The sequence below is a fragment of the Sipha flava genome, unplaced genomic scaffold, assembly GCF_003268045.1.
Source record: "Sipha flava isolate LNK unplaced genomic scaffold, YSA_version1 249_pilon_pilon, whole genome shotgun sequence".
Taxonomy (NCBI): domain Eukaryota; kingdom Metazoa; phylum Arthropoda; class Insecta; order Hemiptera; family Aphididae; genus Sipha; species Sipha flava.
In genome coordinates this window covers 817,417-838,801 of record NW_020272898.1, presented here as the reverse complement: position 1 = coordinate 838,801, position 21,385 = coordinate 817,417, and the positions used below count along the sequence as shown (strand labels likewise).

Here is a 21,385-nt window from a genome sequence, read left to right as displayed (position 1 = left end):
TGGATGAAATTTGTCTGGAGCATAGAGTAATATTATAGTAGTATTATATTAGTCTATGGTCTGGAGAAGTCACAGACCTTATCTCTTGAAGCAATGATAAGAATTATTTCAAATCTACCATGCAGTATACGAATATTGAGTATACAGTGCGTATTGCAATGTGGTGATCATCCGCAGTATGTCTGTTCGATATAATTTTGTTTTTTCGCAAGTTGAGTTTATGACTGGAGGCGTAGTATAAGTGTAATTATTGTGTTGTTGAGATTACCTTACTGATTTATCTTAAGTATGACGAAATAACTACATAATTTTCAATTTATGATTTTAACCATTACGAAATATACTTAAATTTATTTTCAAACATATCAATATTTATTAAGTTTTTGAACAGATTGTTCATTAATTAGTAAAATATGGAAAAAGTAAATTATAATATACGTAAACGTATCGAGATTGGTCAATTACCTAGATTTTCTAGACCCATCCATATGTATTCAAACAATGATGATGCAAAATATATGGAACCAATTAATATCTGGAGTCATAATTTAAGTGTTATTAAACATCAAAAAGAAGAGGAAGAAAAACTATTAACAAAGTAATTATTGTGTACAAAAAATTATTGTTTCTATTAAAAAAAGAGGATATGCATAGATCTAAATAGTATCAAACATGTAATTTAAATTGTATAGGTTTCTAAATATTTTTATATAGGAATATTATTTTATTCTTATTTATCAGGATGGGCTTAATCTAAAGAAACAATTAAATAAACAATGAAAATCATACTTTTTTAGAAAATCTATTTTATCATTTAAAATTTAATTATAACAATTTAATATAAATAAAATTCTGTATAAATTGTAAAAGAATGAATGATTAAAATGATTAATAGATATTTTTAATACCTGAAATATTAAAATACAATTTATTATTTATTATAATTTTATATTTAGTTGTCATATTTTTTAGTTACTTATGTTAACTTTTTATTCTTATAAAAATACTTTTATTGACATATACAATCTATAAATTGAGTACAGTGAGTAAATTAAAAAATGCTATTATTATATAGTGACCTTAGGTTAGAAGATGATTGTATGGTTGACTAAGATGATGAGAAATTGATTTGGTTCTAAGAAGATATTCTCCAGAGCGACAGAAGTTAAAAATTTCAGTATATATACATAGTAGCTGTTCTTACTATGATTTTTGATGAGTTATTTTAATATTTTGGACAGCAAGTTGATACTACATTCATAATTTAGGTAGTGCATTTGATGCCATCTCTTATGGATCATATTTTTTTAGTGATTAATTTCTAGAGCTCAAAAGTAAGGGAAATTTATTAGTACCTATGCGTAGAGTAATTTAGCAGATAAAAGTTTTTCTAATTCTGTGTATAAGGATATATCTATAAAATGAATATAAAGATTTGAATAAGACAAGAATTATTTAGAAATACACTAATTTACTAAATTATTGGTTGAAGTGGCAAGAAGACAAGTCTTATATACATTTTAAGTAGAAAATAAATGTGTTCAGATGCTGAGTTGGCATAATAGTTTTGTTTAGAATCTATTTGGTAAATTGGTTAGGAAAATTTTCATTATATCTGAATTATTTGAGTAGGTCTGTTCATTTTATGAGTTAAATGCAATTTTTTTAATTTTAATTGCTGCAATGTACAACCTCTTATGTTGATTAATTAACTTCCCCAAACAAAATGCTTGACATTAAATTCAGTCTTAATAATTAATATTTGGCTAAATGATAAAATTATTATAGAGTTCGTAGGTAGGAAATTGTAGAAAGTAATGGATTAGGAAGTAAGTATAATGTTTGTAGATGATGCTGCAGTTTGAATATTAACTGTTCAGGTAGATATAGATTATATTCAATTTTGTTGGAAACTAATAGTACGGTTTCTGTGGGACCATTCCATTAAGGTAGTGTGAATAATTTTATAACACATAATTTTAAAATTTTAAAAATTCTTGCTTAAGTTTATGTTTCATAAATATGAACAATATCTATTTTTTTTTCCTTCAATGATGATATACAGATAATTGTTGTATTGGAGTATGCCATTTCTATTCCACAGAATTGTGATTAAAAGTTATTCAAGTCACTAGGAATTTAAGATGAGTCTGTCGTAACCTTTTGTTAGTGATGAGATGAATAGGTTGATTAATACTGCTAAGTTAGAAATGAAAGATGAGTATGGAAGTCTGAATTTTGGTTTAATTGGTTTTATAGATAGAATTAGGTAGAACCATAGTTTTGAGTTTCTGCTTCATAACTGATGGCTATTGTAGTATGTTATAGTAGTTATTAAACCAATAATTTTCAGTTTAAACATTTTTTTTTTTTTTTTAGGATAGCAACTTTTTTTATTTGCAATGGTAGTAATAAGTATTAAAAATTGTTGTTTAATGTAAGGATTAGTTAATGTTTTTGTAGGATATTGGAGATATTCATTACTGAGAATTCTTTATCATAAAATTTGTGTTCAGCGGATTTGATTTCTATAGTCTATAGATCGACGGACATTATGTATAATAATAATCTTGGTAATAAAGTTTTTGTGATACGTATAGTAAGAAACTGCTCTTGGAGATGCTTAACTTCTTTTTTTTTAAATCGGCATTATTAGTAGATAGTTTAATATCTTTCATGGTGCTTTTACTCTTGAAACTAGCATTACTGGTTAATCCTTACATTGTTTACCAAATAAAAAGTAGTTAATATAGGTTTGCATAAGTATGAGCTGTGTTATAAATGTTTAAAATGTTATATGTAAAAAATATTTTTGATTATATATATATATATATATATACATGTGAAAATTCCATAAATACACTGGTTAAGTAAAAAAAAAAAAAAAGATTCTAAAATAAATATGTGTACACATTGAGTGTGATATGGGGATATTAGGAAAATATAGCTTACCCTATATTAATGAAATGGAGGTCTGCATTGCATTCTTAAAGATTTTTTAGAAACTCTAATTCTTGTTGACTTATATTTGTTTAAATTAAATCCTGTCTTTCATGTAACTACCAAAAACCCATATTAAGTGTATATCTTGATGCATCTATACATGAGCTGCTAAATATGGATCAATAAAATTAGGTTTATAATTCACAATTTCATTACTACTATAAAATATACTTAAACATACATTAAATAAATGTATTTCAGAAAATGTAGTAAAAAAAACCATTAAAATTTCATACAGATAAGTAAACAAGTTTCAGATTTGTTTTTCTGTGAAATTGATCTAATATAAAAAATTATTGTTTATTATGTTTTTTTGATTTTGTTATAAATTATAATATAAAATTATAATTTTATTTTCAGATGCCTTTCATTCTCTGAACTATGTCACGTTATCAATGAACCTAAAAATGAAATTATTTTGAAAAATTTGAACACTTTATATGGAATAGCACAAGAACTTTGTAAGTAATTTTTATTTATGGTACTAATTCCTAAGCATTATTAATACAATTTTAACATGTATTTAAAATAAAGTAAATACCTACTAAATGTATTTCTAAATGTATTTTAAATTAATAGCTTTTTAAATGCTGACAATTTGCTATAACTATTTAACTCTTTATTTTTCTATAACTTAAAATATTTTGAAAAAAATGTATTAATATGTGTTACATAAATTAATATCTGAATATCTCTAATTAGGTAATTATATTGAATATTTTATAATTATTCACATTTTTAATGATGTACAATATAATAAGTATGCATTTCATCTATATTTTTGTCTCAATTATATGGAATAATATATAATGTATAAATGGCAAATTAAAATACTAATGTAATATTTTTTGTAGAAAATAACACTAAAATTATGAAGTTCTTTTTTGAAATCAAAACAAAAAATGAAAGGTACAAATACTTAATAAAAATCATCTAGCTAATGGATGGTAAAAGTATTTAACAGTGACAAATACCATTGCCTACACTCTCCAATTTTTTTCTTTTCTTTATACATTACTCCTTTATACCACTTATAGGAAGTAGAGTGTAATGATTTTCATATTCAGTATATTTTTATAATCCTACTCCTTCCCCATATAAACGACTTTTTTGTAAATAATAGCTATCATCAAAATTTAATAATCATAAAATAACAGATGTATTTTATAAAATTAATGAAATAAAATATCTACATAATATTAGAAAACAAATAACATGAACAATTTAAAACTAATAATTCATACAACAGTGATTATATGATCTTCTACAATTACATACACTTATGTTCTCCCTTGCACCATTCTCTTCATAGTTTTTAAATACTGTGTTAGAAAATGGTATATATTTTTGTTGGAGACTTCAAAAAGGCCCACTGTTAAAGTGTATGAATAAAAGATTCATTGTGCGTATGTAATACACAAATATAACATTAACTAGGCAATAAGTTTTAATTTATATTTTATTAGTGAAATATAAATTACACCTTATACAAAAAAGAAAATTTTAAATGCAATATTATTACTTATATAAGTTATATTTTTTATTTCATACCTCAAAATTTTTTTTCATTAAAAAAATAACATAGTATATTGTTGAATTAATAATTTTCAGCTAAAGATGAACAACCTGAAATATTAAGTTCAGCCGTATTATTTTTTTTTAAATTGTTGATTGGTGTTTCTGGACTATTAATGAAACATATTTTAGAACTTAGGAGTATGTTTGGAAAAGTATCTAACAATAATGCTGATAAAATTTTTAAGGTAATCCTTAATTATTAAATATTTTAAGTTATCTAATTATAAGATTTCTATCTTATTGAAATTCAATTTAAATATGTATTATGATTATAATTTTTTTGAAGCTGGTTAAAGAAGTTGAAAAATTGATGAGTGATAAAAGTTTGAACAATTTAAAAACACTATGGGAAAAATTAGATGATCAAAAAACTGATATTGAAGAAAATCAAAATAAAGATCCAAATTCTTTAGACATCAGTATATTAAGTTATAGCTCTAAATGGGTCCCTCCAGATTTTGCTAAATTATCTACTCCTGACTATAGTTCAAAGAATTCATCAAATCTTTTTTCAATGGCTTATAACGCAGAAAAAAGAAACCTTAGTTCTCCAAATGTAAGTTAATAAGTTTTCAAGATTTTATCCCACAACTATTTACTGCTTTTTTGTAGTAATATAAATCCCATCATATATTTTTTTATTAGTGGGAAATATCTTGGCTGAATGGTTTAATGCAACTGTGCTCGAATGCATAGTCACTAAGTCAAACTAGTTTAATGTAAATATTTGTGGGACATGATTTATATGTAATTATTTAGTTAAACAATTTTATGTTATTTCAATTTTTAGTTCAATAAAATTTGGTTACTAAATCAAATTACTAAAACTACGTCAATAGATTTAGGCGTTTCAAATGAAGATTATTATAATAGTACAATAGATATACTTTCATCTCAAAAATCAGATACAGAATTGCAAGATGAAGTATGTAAATTAATATACTATTATTTATTTTTGTTCGTCTGTATGTGTATATGTAAGAAATTGAAAAAAAATATTGTTGTAAAATAATAATAATAAGACAGATTTTATGGAGGTAAAATCTAAATAGCTATTAAAATTATATTTTTGTGTACAATTACTTATTTGTATATAAGTCATAATTATTTATTTTTATAAATCTGGAACAGCTTCAACAAAAGTTTATATATATATGATTAATCACTTCATGATAAAATTACTTAAAAATTATAAAAAAAATTATTAAAAAAAAATATACAAATTTTTATTGTATCGATTGGATTATATAAGGTTTCATAAACAGTATATTTAAATTAATTAAAAATACTAAACTTTCATTTTCTTAGTTATAACTATTTCATTATCTTCCAAATCTAAACTTTTTCTTTTAGTACTCTGTTCTGTTTCTTCTAGTTCAGTTTCTTTTGATTCTGTTGATACCTTTTCTTGATCTGATTCATCACTACTATCTGTATCCAAATCAGAATCAAAATATCTTTTGGCTTTGGTTTTTTTCTTTATGGGAATTTCTGATGTACCTGCCTTTAATCCACACTCTACTGCATCAGAAACTGATTCTGTCATTTCAGATGTATGTTTTTCATAGTGCTCATCCTTAAATTCAGTTTTTGGTGCTTGACGTAGACGTTGTAATTTACGTTTTTTACGTTCTTCAGGATCCTCTGTACTAGGACCTCCTTTTGCTAAAAAATCTTTTACTCGTTTTTCTTCATTTATATCACGTAATCGGCGACCACTAAGATCTCTACAAGCTTCACGGTTTGTAGTTTTCTCAATTTGGGCACCAATTGCTCGTAGCATTGAACCAAATCCTCCTTTCCCTCCCAGAACTCGAGGTATAATATGTACAATACTATTTTGAACCATATTTTCTCTTAAAATTTTTCCATTTAACAACAAATAAAAGTCTGTTAGCAACATACCTGTTTCAATGCTTACATACTGTTTTAAACTTGTTAAAGACATTTTAGATGTAACATTAATTGATAACTTCTCCATATTAATGTACATTTTTTTAAAAAACTCGCTCAAGTATTAATTGACTCGTAAAGATAATTACTAAATTATATATTTTAAAAATTGTACAAGACATGAATTAAAAGAACTTTATTTTTATCCTTGGTGTAAGGTTGCATATTTGATAATAACGTTGATTATAAAACAACGACAATTGATAAAAATCAGTGCAAACAACTGTCCGCATGAGGGATAAAATATATTGTAAATTTTAACTTTAATTTAAGTGACCTTTTTTTAACTTTCAATAATAATTTGTTTTTGGACAATTGTATTACAAACAGTAAAATTATAATTATATCTTCATCAGAAGCCTCCTCGAGGGGGGAGGGAAATGTATATTATTTATTATTTATATCACATTAGGAAAATACATAAAAGTACGCTGTAAAATGTATAACTATGCTTATGTCTAATGCTTTTTATTGCAATACACACCCCGACTCCCTATAAAAGGGTCTAGGGGCACCATTGATCTACATACAATGTTAGTGATAAACAATGAAAATATCTGTAATTTTTAAATCTTAATCAGTGTTGAGCAAGTATAAATAATTAATAAAACAAAAAAAAAATGCTAGCCATATTTACTGATGAAGGCTAAATAGTACCCTCTCCTCCCTACTGCCAAAATCCTAGTTAGTAAAAAATCGGTAATAATAAAAATAATAACTTAAATATCATCTTTCTCCTCTATAAATAAACTTTACCTAATCCCTTGCAGGCTTATCTTGATCATTAAAAGGATTTGTACATAATGACTCTTTTAATGAAAAATTAATTTTAACCATAAACAGAATAATTTATAAATTAATTTCATTAATTTCTTACCATAAAATGCCTTTTTAAGCTTGGTGCTTGAATAACGATGTAATTTATTGTTTTCACAAATTATTATTCAATTATTTTGTATTATGTTTAAGAATATAATTAACACTAGAGTTTATATTAGATTAAGATAAAATATTCAACTCATTTTAGTTTTTTCCTCCTACCACTGCTTAAGATTGTTTTATAGATTTGATGATTAAATATTGCTTTTGATTGTATAGAAACAAGACTATACTTAGTGTATATATCATGTACCTACTATATAGATACTAAAGGTGTCTACAGATAATATAATATATATAAATAATATAATTATATACTGATTTTTTTAACCCTATATCTAGGATCAGCCGTATCTTGTTTGTAATTAATAATATCTTAGTTTCTGTATTTTTTTATTTTTACTGAATTAACTAAATCAACTAAAAATGCTTATTGTTTATTTAGTTTTATTAAAAGTTGATTATTAGGGTTGCCATACATTTATAAGGCAAAACTGGGACAAACAAATACAATATTGAGTAATATACTTTTTATAAAACTTTTAATATATTGAGTGGGCCAGTGGCGTATATAGGGGGGTGTCTATCGATCTACAGCCATCCTCCCAAAATGTTTTAAAAAACTTAAAAATTATTTTAAACGTATGTTGTATTTTAATGGTGCTTTACGCTTATTTAGAATTTGCGTTTTATGTCAAATCGTTTTGGAACATTCTGTAAATTAAATGTAGATAAGTACCTGCTGTGTCTTGTTAGTAATTCTTAAATAGCAGTGGTAATTTAACTCTGTCCATAGTAGCCCGTCTCAAAAATATTTTCTGTATACGCCATTGGAGTGGGCGTATACAAGGAGGGAATATGGAGGTCATATCCTCCCTAGGCCTTTTTTTTTTAAATATTATAAAATAATGTCCTTAGTGTGAGGGCAGTAGAAACGTAGAAAAAAAAAATAATGATTTGTTTGCAAATAATCTCCCCACCCCCATACAAAAGATATGTATATGCCACAGAAGAGGACCATTAATGGCCGGCAATATAATATTAAAAAATATTCTTGTAAAATAAAATATATTGTTTATTTATATGTGTAAATTTAAATTATGTTTTATTATATCGTTAATCGATTACGATTAAAAATGTACTTTGAGATAAAATGGTCAAAATTAAAACTTAAACAATACTAAATTTCTTCTAAATGTCTAAGCTGGGACATATGGACGTCCCGAAAACATTTTTCGGGACACCGGGATGCGAAGTCTAATACTGGTGACAATCCCAGTTTTTCAGAACGTATGGCATCCCTATTGATTATTTATAACAAAATTGTTTAAAATAAATTTAAACCTATAAATTCAGACAAAGTTGTTGGTCGTTCGTTTTTATAACCTATATTGTGTTCTTACATTGTATTAATGTATTATAGTTATTCAATTTACTTGGTTTTACAAGACTTACACTCATTGAAACACTTTTAAAGCACAGAAAAGAAATATTAAAACAATGTTTAACAGTAAATGAAAAAAAATATATACATCCTACTGATTTAAGTATGAAAGTTTACTCTATATTTAGATTAAAATGTTTAAAAATGTATTATAACTGTTTCTTTTAGAAATGGAAAAAAAACCTAGACACATGGAGATGATTACTATTGAAACTGAAGAAGATAAATTACTACGAAAAGAATTAAGAAAAGAAGAAAAAGCATATCAACGATTAAATCGTCGTTATGAATCTGATTCAGATGATGAGTCAGTTAAAATTATTTCAAAAACGTAAGTTTAAAAAAAAAAATTTAACTAATTTTAGTTATGAATTAAACATGTAAAATCACGTTTAATATATTGAAGGACGAGTGCAGCTAATGTTCCTACATTTATTGACCCTAAGAGCAGAAAAGCTCCTCCAGTTGAGAAATATCCCCATGTATACGATATGAATAATGAATCAAAATTATCAAGTTGTAAGTATATTTTATAAAATTAATTTTGCCTACTTTTAGTTTATCATTTTTATTTAGGTTTTATCTCTGGAGAATCTTGTGTAATTCCTGCTGGAGCCAAAAGAACAGACCATCGAACACATGAAGAAGTTTACATTCCGGTTACAAAAATGACCCAAGAATTGACTGTTGGTAAAGAATTAATAGCTATCAACACATTAGATGAGGTTATTGACTTATTCTATAAACTATACAGCATAACTTATATTCTTTTTAATGCTAAGGTTGGACAAAAAGCATTCCATGGAATCACTAATCTTAATAGAATACAAACGGTTGTTTTTGATGCAGCGTACAATACAAATGAAAATTTACTAGTATGTGCACCGACTGGAGCGGGAAAAACAAATGTAGCTTTGTTGACTATAATTCATCAAATTAAACAACATATAAGAAATAATGAAATTAATAAAAACGAATTTAAAGTAATTTAATTTTTATTATATATATTTCCATATATATAATTCCAATATATAATATATTTCCAGATAGTATATGTTGCTCCAATGAAAGCTCTTGCTGCTGAAATGACTGCAAATTTTCGTAAACGTCTTTCTAGTTTAGGAATTGAAGTTCGTGAATTTACTGGTGATATGTCACTTACTAAAACAGAAATGATCAACACTCAAATATTAGTAACAACACCAGAAAAATGGGATGTAGCTACTCGTAAAGGCACTGGTTAGATGTTTTTAACTTTATTTAAAACATGAATACTAATGAATTTATATTATAGGGGATATTGGACTCACAAGTTTAGTCAAGTTATTGATTATAGACGAGGTGCATTTATTACATGGTGATCGTGGTCCAGTCCTTGAAGCTCTTGTTGCACGGACTTTAAGACAAGTTGAGTCTTCTCAGAGCATGATTAGAATAGTTGGTTTATCAGCTACATTACCAAATTATAAAGATATAGCACGTTTCTTAAGGGTCAATCTTCATAAAGGATTATTTTATTTTGATGGACGTTTTCGACCAGTACCATTAGTTCAAACATTTATAGGTGTTCGTGGTGGGAAAACTATAAAAATGCAGCAAGAAATGGATGCAGTTTGTTATGATAAAGTGTATGATATGGTACAAAAAGGCCATCAAGTAAGGTTTTTACCAAATAATATAAATAAACTCTAGTATTTTATATTTAATGTGTTATTAGGTTATGGTATTTGTTCATGCTCGTAATGCTACTGTAAAAACAGCTAATGTATTCAGAGAACTTTCAACTCAAAAAAATCATCAATCTGCATTCTTACCCCAAGATTCTAATAGAATAGGAATTGCTAAAAAGGCATTTGAACGTTGTCATTCAAAAGAATTAAGTGAATTATTGAACAGTGGATTTTCCATTCATCATGCTGGTCTTTTGAGATCTGATAGGTAATTTTTTTTTTTTTTTTGGCATATTATATAAGTTATTATTTTAAATTTTATTATGTTACAGAAATTTAGTGGAAAAGTACTTTTCTGAAGGTGCTATTAAAGTTTTAATTTGTACTGCAACTTTAGCTTGGGGTGTAAATCTTCCTGCTCATGCAGTTATTATTAAAGTAAATTATATTTGTTTTTCTTTAAAAATAAATATAACCCAACAATAAATTTTCATTTATTTAAGTTGATTAAGAAAATATATATTTATATGTACTGATTTGATGTTTACATTTCATATTTAGGGTACAGAATTATATGATTCAAAACATGGTACATTTGTAGATCTTGGCATGCTTGATGTGTTACAAATATTTGGTCGTGCTGGAAGACCTCAATTTGATACATCTGGACATGGAATGATCATTACTCCACATTCAAAACTTCACAAATATTTATCGTTACTTACTAATCAAATACCAATTGAAAGTTGTTTTGTACAACATCTTGTTAATAATTTGAATGCTGAAGTATGTATAATAAAAAATTGTATTTTAATTATGTTTGATGTTACAAATTTACTTTTAAAATAAAAGTATCTATTAATTTTATACTTTTTTTCTTTATTATTATTTAGGTTGTATTAGGTACAATATCAAATGTTGAAGAAGCCGTAATGTGGCTTAGTTATACTTATTTATTTGTTAGAATGCGTATAAATCCTCTTGTCTATGGAATATCACTGGAGGAAGTTGAAGTAAATAAATCAAATTTTGAATAAAAAATATTGTGTTTAAATATCTTATCGTTTGCTTACAGTTAGATCCAATGTTAGTAAATAAAAGAAAAGAGTTCATCATTAATGCTGCAATGGCTTTAGATAGAGCGAAAATGTTACGGTATAATGAAAGAACTGGAGATCTCTCATCTACAAGTTAGAAGCATTAATTTAATTTTGATATTAAAATTAAAATTCAATTCAATTTATAGACATGGGTCGAACAGCAAGTCATTTTTATATTAGTCATGATAGTGTTGAAATATTTAATCAAAATTTAAGGCCCTTTATGAATATGGCTGAGATATTATCAATGATTTCTAGTGCCAAAGAATTTGATCAGTTAAAAGTATACATAAATATCAAAAATTTATCTAAGGTTAAAAATAATATATATATATATTTTTTTTTAAGGTTCGAGATGATGAAGTTGTCGAATTAGAAACATTAGCTCGTAAATATTGTCATGTTGAATGTCATGGTTCAGCTGTAAATGTAAATGGTAAAGTTAATATACTTTTGCAAACATACCTTGCACGTGGTAGAGCTAAAGGGTTTTCTTTGATATCCGATTTGGTATACATATCACAAGTAAATATTTAAGTTGACATTAATAATGATAAATAAATGTAAAATTTTTCAGTAAAAATTAAATATCTCATAGAATAAATTATTTTATTTTATTTTGAATAGAATGCAACAAGAATTGCCAGAGCACTTTTTGACATGGTATTACGCCGTAATAATGCCATGATGTCTGCTAAATTATTAGAAGTTTGTCAAATGTTTGAAATGATTCAGTGGGATTTTGAATCCGAATTAAGACAATTTTCAGATATTCTTCCTTGGGAAATCATAGATAAAATAGAGTCAAGAAAATTATCATTTCACCGTATTCGTGAAATGGATTCTAAAGAATTAGGTATTCTACTTAGAAATCAAAATATGGGTGCAATTGTTAAAAAATGTGCCATGCAAGTTCCATACATCGAAGCTACTGAAAGTATCCAACCAATTACCAGAACTATTTTAAGAATAAATTTAGATATATTCCCAGATTTTGAGTATGTGTAATAAATAATAAATATTAATGTAAAAAACTTAATTATTAGATTAATTTAATTTTAATTTTTATAATTTAGATGGAATGATAGATTTCATGGTAAAACATCTGTTGCTTTTTGGATCTGGATTGAAGATCCAGAATCAGATATGATATATCATTGGGAACAGTTCCTAATCACTAAAAAACAAGTATTGGATTTAATTTATTTAAATTTCCTGTAAAATGATTTAAAATCATTTTTGATTACATTTTTAAAGGTAATGAGACAAGAAACTCAAAAGTTAATATTTACAATACCATTAGTTGAGCCATTACCATCACAATATATTCTACATTGTACTTCTGATAGATGGTTAGGTACAACTTTCACTACACCATTAACATTTCAACACCTTATAATACCCCATAGTCATGCATCAGTTACAGGTGTATTTGATGATTATATATAATTTATATTTTTCATTAATGAATATTATTTTAATATTTTTTTTATTTTTTGTGTAAGACTTATTAGAACTTTTTCCTTTACCAATAACTGCTCTTAAGAATCAAGGATATCAATCTTTATACAATTTTACTCACTTCAATCCAATTCAGACTCAAATATTTCATTGCCTTTATCATACTGATAATAACGTGCTCCTAGGAGCACCTACTGGATCTGGAAAAACAATTGCTGCCGAAATTGCCATGTTTAGAGTATTCAATGAACAACCTGAAGCTAAAGTAATAAAATATAAAATGAAATATATAATATTTATGTATACTTTAATTTAATTGATCATTATTTGTATTTTTAGGTAGTTTATATTGCTCCATTAAAAGCACTTGTGCGAGAACGTATGATTGATTGGAAAACCAGATTAGAAGGAAAATTAAAAAAATCAGTTGTTGAATTAACAGGTATTTTCTTACATTAGTTATTATACTTATAGTATAACACAAGAACCCATTAAAATTAGTGTCTGAAAATACAATTTTTGTTAACTACATACTTAAAGAACTATTAATAATTCATTATTATTTTACTAAAGGTGATGTCACGCCGGACGTTAGAGCTATTTCAAATTCATCTATAATTGTAACGACTCCAGAAAAATGGGACGGGGTTTCTCGTAGTTGGCAAACTCGTAATTATGTTCGTCAGGTGGCTTTAGTAATGCTTGATGAAGTTCATCTTTTGGGTGAAGATCGTGGTCCAGTGTTGGAAATAATAATATCTAGAATCAATTTCATTTCAACGCATACCGGACAACATACTCGCATTGTAGCTTTAACTACAGCTCTATCAACAGCTGCTGATCTTGCAGCTTGGTTACATATTGGTGAAATGGGACTTTACAATTTTCGTCCATCTGTAAGACCTGTTCCACTCGAAGTACATATCAGTGGCTATGCTGGACGAAATTATTGTCCAAGAATGGCTACCATGAACAAACCCATTTATCAAGCCATCAAGCAACATTCTCCAACGCAACCAGTTATGATTTTTGTTTCCTCTAGACGACAAACCAGACTGACTGCATTGGATTTAATTGCTTATTTAGGTGGTGAAGATAATCCCAAGCAGTGGGTTCGCAAAAGTGATTATGTAAGGTTATCATATTGCATTTTTTTAAACCTTAGGTTTTTTCTTCATAAACAAAATTTTTAATGATCACACTCAAATAATTTGGTTTTAGGAGATGGATCAAATAATTGAAAGTATTAGGGATCCGAATTTGAAGCTTTGTCTTGCTTTTGGTTTAGGCTTGCATCATGCTGGATTACAAGATAGAGACCGTAAAATTGTTGAAGAATTATTTGTCAGCCAACAAATTCAGGTAATTCATTGCCATATTTTATAAATATGATAATAAAAAAAAATGTTCATTTTTAGGTTTTAATTGCTACATCAACTTTAGCATGGGGAGTTAATTTTCCAGCGCACTTTGTTATAGTGAAGGGTACTGAATTTTATGACGGAAAACTCAAAAGATATGTTGATATGCCAATTACAGATGTACTACAAATGATGGGACGTGCAGGACGACCTCAATTTGACAATATGGGAATAGCATTAATTATGGTTAAAATTTAAAAACAAGAATAATACCTTAATTAACTTATCACTAAATATAAACTTTTACTTTCAGGTTCACGATATAAAAAAAACTTTTTATAAAAAATTTTTATACGAACCATTTCCAGTTGAATCATCATTGTTAGATGTATTGCCTGACCATTTCAATGCTGAAATAGTTGCTGGAACTATTAAGACAAAACAAGATGCCATTGAATACTTGACTTGGACTTATCTTATACAAAGACTAATGAAAAATCCAGAGTATTATGGGTTACATAGTTTGGAAGAAAGTTCTGTTTGCCAATTTCTTTCAAAATTAGTAGAACAATGCATTGGAACTCTATATACAAGTTACTGTGTAGAAATTGATGAAGTAAATTTTCCATCCTTTTTGTAAATAATTTAATTTAATTTAATTAAACTTTAGGATCAACGCAATGTGACATCTACTCCGTTAGGTCAAATAGCTTCATATTATTATTTACAACATAAGACTGTCAAAACATTTCAAGAGAGATTAAAAGGTGAATTAGGTATAGATGATTTAATTAAAGTTTTAGCTGATGCTGAGGAGTTTAGTTTACTACCGGTTAGGCATAATGAAGATCTAATGAACACGTAAGTAAAAATAAAAAATAATGTAGGTTTTTTTATTTATAATACCTATGACATTATTTGATACGCAGTGAATTAGACAAACAGTGCCCATTAGACATTGGTGGCCGTCAGTATGAATGTTCTCATACAAAAACAATAATATTACTTCAAGCTCATTTTTCCCATTTAAAAATGCCTTGTTCTGATTATATTACTGATCTAAAGTCAGTATTAGATCAATCAATACGTATTTTGCAAGCAATGATTGACATCAGTGCTGAAGGTGGCTATCTAGTATTATGTTTGAGATTAGTGCAGCTTATGCAAATGATTATACAAGCTCGCTGGGTGACTGATCCACCTGTTACTACTTTACCTGAAGTAGAAAAACATTTGATACCATCAAAAGAGTTGACAGAACTTTGCCTACCTCATTTATGCAATGTGGCCCTTAAAAGTTATAAGCATTTTGAAGAAATCATGTTGAAAACTCAACTTGAACACAAAGAAATCGAAAAAGTATAACCTTAACTTGTTACCTTAATATAAATGTTAAACATTGTTTGAATTATTTAGGCATATGCAACTATCATAGAAATGCCAGTAGTAAATGTACATTTGTTTATTCAAGGCTTTTGGCCTGATAGTGAAGAATTACAAAAGGTATTTATTAGCAATTGTTTTCAATTAATTTGTAGGGTTACATACATTTCTATATTGTAATAATTATTTATTGTTAATCTATTATAGAAACAAGTAGAAATTGGTAAGCGAATGGAAATTTCAGCCGGTTCAGAGTATACATTGTTAGTCGAAATGAAAATTTTAAATCGGGTTGTACCATCGAAAGCTCATGCACCAAAATTTTCTAAATCCAAGGATATTGGTTGGTTTATAATGCTTGGTTCTATCGAGCAATGGGAGCTGATAGCATTGAAGCGTAATACTAATACCCGTTATAGGACAACTTCAAGCAAATTATTATTTAATACACCCTCAAAACCAAGTAACTAAGATGATAATTTAATATTTATTATTATGACTGAACCTTAAAATTATTTCATTGTTTTGTTAACTCTCTAATCTTTGAATTATTTATAATGAATTACTTAAAAATATTATTTTCAGGTCATGTAAATTGGACTTTTTACATGATGTCTGACTGTTACCTCGGCTTGGATCAACAATATGAAATTGAATTCAATGTTATATAAAAAATAAATATCAAAAAATTATAAAATTCAAAATTATTTTAATAATGAGTCAAAAAAATGTGTTTTTAAATTAATATATTTGGATTCTTTAAATACAATGAATATATATGTATATATATATATATATATATATATATTTATATTTTAAATACATATTATGTTTTATAATTTAATCCTTATATAACTTTTTCATGTTATACTTGAAATCTTCAAAATTATATAAGTCTTATTTAGAGGGTACTCCTAATTAGTTCTCATTTTTTACTACTAATATTATTTTATGAATAACAATACCCAGTGGTGTAGTTATGATGGTAGGGATGTAAGGGGTTTCCACCTGCCACCACAGATCCACAGATATCCTATATCATGATATTTAATTATTAGGTATATTTCTACTTTAAGGGGCAACCAAAATTTCGGATTTTTTTTTATGTCAACTTATGTATTTTTTGACGCTGAAATTGATGATGCTAATGAAAATTGACCCAGACTATTAGTTTGCAAGTTACAGCCTATTGAAAGTTGATAGTTTTGGTTAAATAGTCTTTTTTTTTTTTCTATTTAGTCTTGTCGTGGTACATTGGTAACGCGGGACCTCCATATATGGAGAAGTAGGTTGCGGTTTGAAACCGTAGCGGTGAAAATGTTTTGCACTTTTTTTGTAAATGGAATTCTGGTACACCTGAAATATGATTCTGGGTTTTACTCGCGTAGCGAAGTTTTAGGTTCATATGCAGAGCATAATGCTATTCAACAGTATCAAGGTTTGTACAAAAACTAGTTAGGTTTAGACTATAATTCCTCTTAGACTGAAGCCCCATTCCCTCGAAAAGTGCCACGCAGTGGCACTCGAGTTTATGAGTGGAGCCGGCAAGCGTAACGAGCGAAGTCCTAAAATTTTTAAAATTAAAGTTCCGATTTTTCGAAAAAAAATTCAAACAAATTCATTACGATAAGAGATCTAAACCAGATACAAAATTATCGTTAAAAAAAAAAGTACAAAAATTGAATCTACCTATGGGGGGGGGGATCAAACTGGGTTCCTTGGATAAATACTCAATGCTGCTACCATTGCTCAATGTTTTCTAACATTTCGTAGATGTATAAGGAGTATTTAAGAGATTTAGTATAAAGTTATAAACTTTAATTAATTATAAGTTCAAAACTAAGTTCTTGCGCCAAATTTTAGGGTGCTTTGTAAACTAGAATTGTTCCAATTATTATCTATTAATATTTACATATTATAGTAAAATTATCATACCATTTTAAATTTAATATTATTTATATAGGACCTTGTATTAAGATATACTAAGAATATTATGAATTGACTTAAACACCCTCTCCAGAAAAAAATTGTATCTACACCACTGACATTACCAGACTTCTTTCTATCATATATGAAGTATTATATTGTAAAATGTTTATTAATATTTTTGTCCAGTTTTTATTTTTTAACTATAAATATTGTTAATATAGCATTATCAATGGATATTTTACAAATACTGTCACAGTAAATATTGGAATTAAAAGTAGAATACAATTGTTCTGTACTAACATTTTATTTCACATTAAACAAACAACATTAGAAAAATATACAACTAAATTTATAAATATATATATGTATGTATAAAGTAACTTAATTAATTCAATTATACATAGTTTGAAGCAATTGCTAATAGTTTAGTATAATCAGCTCCTTTGGAGAAAGTTTTTTCTTTCAATATAGTTCTAAGCATAATTGGAATAGGAACATTTATACGCGTTCCAAGTGGGGTGCCATTATCATCAATCAACACAATATTGTTACTATCAAACCTTGGTATATTGGCTTTCTGTTCTTTAACACAACCAACAATTATAGCTTTAACCTTTTCACCTTTAATGGCAACCAATATCTTGTCACCAATTGTGCCGATACCTTTCTTATTATAAATATGTATGCAACGAGGAGGTTTACCTTCAGCCATTGCTTGCTTGCCAATTTTACTATTGTCAACCACACGTAAACGAGTCAGTTTCATTATATGATTTGTGACAGCCGATGTAGAAAATTTTCGAGCGGCACAAATTGTCGACAGCTAATCATCCACAAAAATTAAATGTTCAAATTAACAATAATTATTTGTTGATAATTTCTAAATACAAAAAAGTACAAAAATATTATGATTCTGTATATAATCGGGACTTACCATGTTTCTTTTTCCTATATAAATTATTTAGATGGTAAAACGAATGGCTCCGAAAATTAAAATAAGCTATCGAACAATCGAATAAGAATAAGAATGTTATTTAAAATGAAAATGTAATAATTCGCACGATTATGAGATAAGAGTTGCGGTGGTTTGATAACGGACGCTGAATGCTATGTGTGATACAATGTATCAGATGTTACCAGCGGTGAATGCATGGGGGGTTAAGGATTTGTAACACCCCCCCTCCAAAATTTTCTCCGATGTCTAGGTAAAAATTTACAAATTTTACAAGTTTGAAATATGAAGAGCTAGTATTGAATACTTAGTATCATTGATTATAGAATAGTCTATTCTACTATCAATGCTATTATTTACGTCGAAATATATTAAGGATTTACATAATTCTGTTAATTATAAAATGTGTTATATTTTTACATTGACCCCCCCCCCAAAAAAAAAAAATCCTATGTGCACCACTGGATGTTACAGTAACATCATGTGATGAAAAATTAATTGTTATGAATATGTTATCGTTGAATATTTATATAATAAATTATGTTTATGGATGTAGTGAACATGGGTCAAAAAAGGACGATTGCCAATATCAAGTGTTGAAGGGATTATGAGTACTCCCTATAACTAGGGCCGGCGAGAACATTTTCGAGCCCCGGGATTTATTAATTGAATGCCCCACTTACATATACTTGTTGGCTAAGATACATAAAATATAGATATATTATAATTAACCTAACCTATATAATAATACACGCACCATTATTTATTAAAATACTAACATTTAAGTTGATAATTTGTGAATAAATAAATTTAATACTTATTTACTTAAAATATTTTATTAATCGAAGGAGAAATAAAATTAAGAACTAATTTATTATCGTAAACGGAGAACAAGGTTAAACTATAGTGTTCCTTTTCTTGCCTTTTTCGTGGCAGTCTTTGATAACACAGTGTCTTGTGAGCACGTTTTAACAATTACTAACACGTACAAATGTAATCGAAAATATAATATTGTGGAGTACATTGTGATTTTATCGTTTGACAAGCATTCAGTCGATATCGAATTTTATAGAAAAACGTAATTACCTATAACACTAAGGTTGCCATAAATTTATAAGACGAAACCAGGATAACACTAACACAATATTGAGTAATATACTTTTTATATAACTTATATTGAGAGGACCAGTGGTGTATACAAGGGAGGGATGTGGAGGTCAGATCCCCCCTAAGCCTTTTTTTAAATGTTATAAAATAATGTTCTTAGTGTGAGAGTGTTAGAAACGTAGAAAAAAATAACGATAAAATAAAAATAACGATTTTTTTACAAATGATACCCCTCATACAAAAGTTATGTATACGCCACTGAAGAGGACCATTAATGGTCGGCAATATGATATTTACAAAAAAATTTTGTAAAATAAAATATATTTTATAGATATCATATGTGTAAATTATTATATATTGTTAATCGATTACGATTAAAAATGTATTTTGAGATAAAATGGTTGAAATTATAAATTAAACAATATTAAATTTCCTTTAAACGTCTAAACCGGGACATATGGACGTCCCGAAAACATTTATCGGGACACTGGGACGCGAAGTCCAATACCAGTGACAATCCCGGTTTTCCGGGACGTATGGAAACCCTATATAACACTCATAATCGAATTATTTAATTATTATTAAATATACCGACTGGTAAAAGGCAAAAGGGGTTAAGCGACAATATTACTACCTTTCAGGAGAATAAAAACAAAATGTTTATATTTTCTTTACTCAGGCGTTGGCGCTTCGATATTTATTAAAGCCTTAGGAATAAGGTTATTATATATTTACATTATATTACATGTTATCTTGCTGTTCTGACACTAATTACATTGAAATACTAAGTACATTTTTTATCATAACAAATTTAATTAAATTTACCTTTTTTGGCGCTTAGCTTTATTTTTATGGTAAATGTCGCTTATAAATTATTCATTAGACTTTTAAAAATTGTGCAGTGTAAGTATGTATACCTAGGACGTATGGTATAAAGAACTTTACTCATATAATCACTTATAACAATCTAAAAAATGGTTTGATAGGTACTCATAAGTCATATTATTATTATGAAAGTTGATAAGTAACAATCGTAAGGGCTAAACGCCATGAATTTGTCCTCTGAAATGGATGGAAATGAATGAATTAAAAATTATTTCAATTAATTGTAGAAGAAAAAAATTAATTTAATCTATTAAAATATGTTTATAACTTATTTTATACTTAAGTTCGAAACGACGGGCACTCTCTAAAGACCTGGGCCCGGGGCTCTGGCCCCTCCTGCTCCACCTTCTCGCTGGCCTTGCCTATAATATTGAATTAATCCGCCTTGTATTTTCAATTTTCTAACGATAAGTAATACATGTATTACTAACCAATATCCAATATAAATATAAGAAATCGCGTGTCAAAATGGTTGAATTGGGGCAGTAAAATCCCTAGTGAAGCTTTTGGGTGTTAAATAGGAAGTTGGTTTGGAGATAACTGTCATCGGCCTTTAGGGTCTCAGGTCCGGTCAGCAAGTGGCAACCCTTCGAGTACCGAGGACTATCAAAAAAGGGATATCCCACGTATAGATCGGCTAGAATATTTACAGGGTCAGGCCCAAAAGGCCGGAACCGACC

The 21,385-nt window shown here is 27.5% G+C and overlaps 3 protein-coding genes across 4 annotated transcripts; 1 reads left to right on the top strand and 2 right to left on the bottom strand.

Moving 5' to 3' along the window:
• Positions 1-365: 365 nt before the first annotated feature.
• On the top strand, positions 366-16,503 carry LOC112684428 (activating signal cointegrator 1 complex subunit 3). 2 transcript variants are annotated; one of them, XM_025555967.1, is made up of 33 exons: positions 414-598; positions 3,364-3,464; positions 4,615-4,766; positions 4,868-5,137; positions 5,372-5,506; positions 8,837-8,960; positions 9,026-9,188; positions 9,264-9,376; positions 9,434-9,582; positions 9,640-9,840; positions 9,904-10,096; positions 10,152-10,513; positions 10,575-10,795; positions 10,860-10,965; positions 11,089-11,313; positions 11,421-11,540; positions 11,603-11,717; positions 11,774-11,910; positions 11,976-12,152; positions 12,255-12,625; positions 12,704-12,815; positions 12,885-13,053; positions 13,133-13,353; positions 13,428-13,530; positions 13,662-14,218; positions 14,310-14,450; positions 14,507-14,695; positions 14,763-15,065; positions 15,120-15,310; positions 15,379-15,808; positions 15,866-15,952; positions 16,040-16,295; positions 16,418-16,503. In XM_025555967.1, exons 1-33 carry the CDS (start codon positions 414-416, stop codon positions 16,501-16,503), a joined length of 6,465 nt encoding a protein of 2,154 aa, XP_025411752.1. The 2 variants fall into 2 exon arrangements, with proteins under 2 accessions (XP_025411753.1, XP_025411752.1); XM_025555968.1 differs by lacking the exons at positions 15,379-15,808; positions 15,866-15,952; positions 16,040-16,295; positions 16,418-16,503 and having other exon boundaries at positions 366-598; positions 14,763-15,042; positions 15,120-15,278.
• Positions 5,783-6,687, bottom strand: LOC112684429 (replication stress response regulator SDE2). Its single transcript, XM_025555969.1, has one exon. The coding sequence runs from the start codon at positions 6,572-6,574 to the stop codon at positions 5,870-5,872; it is 705 nt and encodes a 234-aa protein (XP_025411754.1). The 5' UTR covers positions 6,575-6,687; the 3' UTR covers positions 5,783-5,869.
• A 1,596-nt stretch (positions 16,504-18,099) lies between the features above and the next one.
• LOC112684430 (39S ribosomal protein L14, mitochondrial) lies at positions 18,100-18,872 on the bottom strand. The gene is made up of 2 exons (XM_025555970.1): positions 18,696-18,872; positions 18,100-18,584 (listed from the first exon to the last, which is right to left on the bottom strand). The coding sequence occupies exons 1-2, from the start codon at positions 18,696-18,698 to the stop codon at positions 18,156-18,158; spliced, it is 432 nt and encodes a 143-aa protein (XP_025411755.1). The 5' UTR covers positions 18,699-18,872; the 3' UTR covers positions 18,100-18,155.
• Between the last annotated feature and the right edge of the window lie 2,513 nt (positions 18,873-21,385).

Excerpts from the sequence above, each read along its gene's own strand:
- LOC112684429 (XM_025555969.1), bottom strand. The coding sequence starts at position 6,574 with ATGTACATTAATATGGAGAAGTTATCAATTAATGTTACATCTAAAATG.
- LOC112684428 (XM_025555967.1), top strand. The coding sequence starts at position 414 with ATGGAAAAAGTAAATTATAATATACGTAAACGTATCGAGATTGGTCAA. Across the intron at positions 5,138-5,371 it reads GAAACCTTAGTTCTCCAAAT|TTCAATAAAATTTGGTTACT; the intron begins GTAAGTTAATAA and ends TTCAATTTTTAG. Across the intron at positions 14,219-14,309 it reads GGGTTCGCAAAAGTGATTAT|GAGATGGATCAAATAATTGA; the intron begins GTAAGGTTATCA and ends ATTTGGTTTTAG.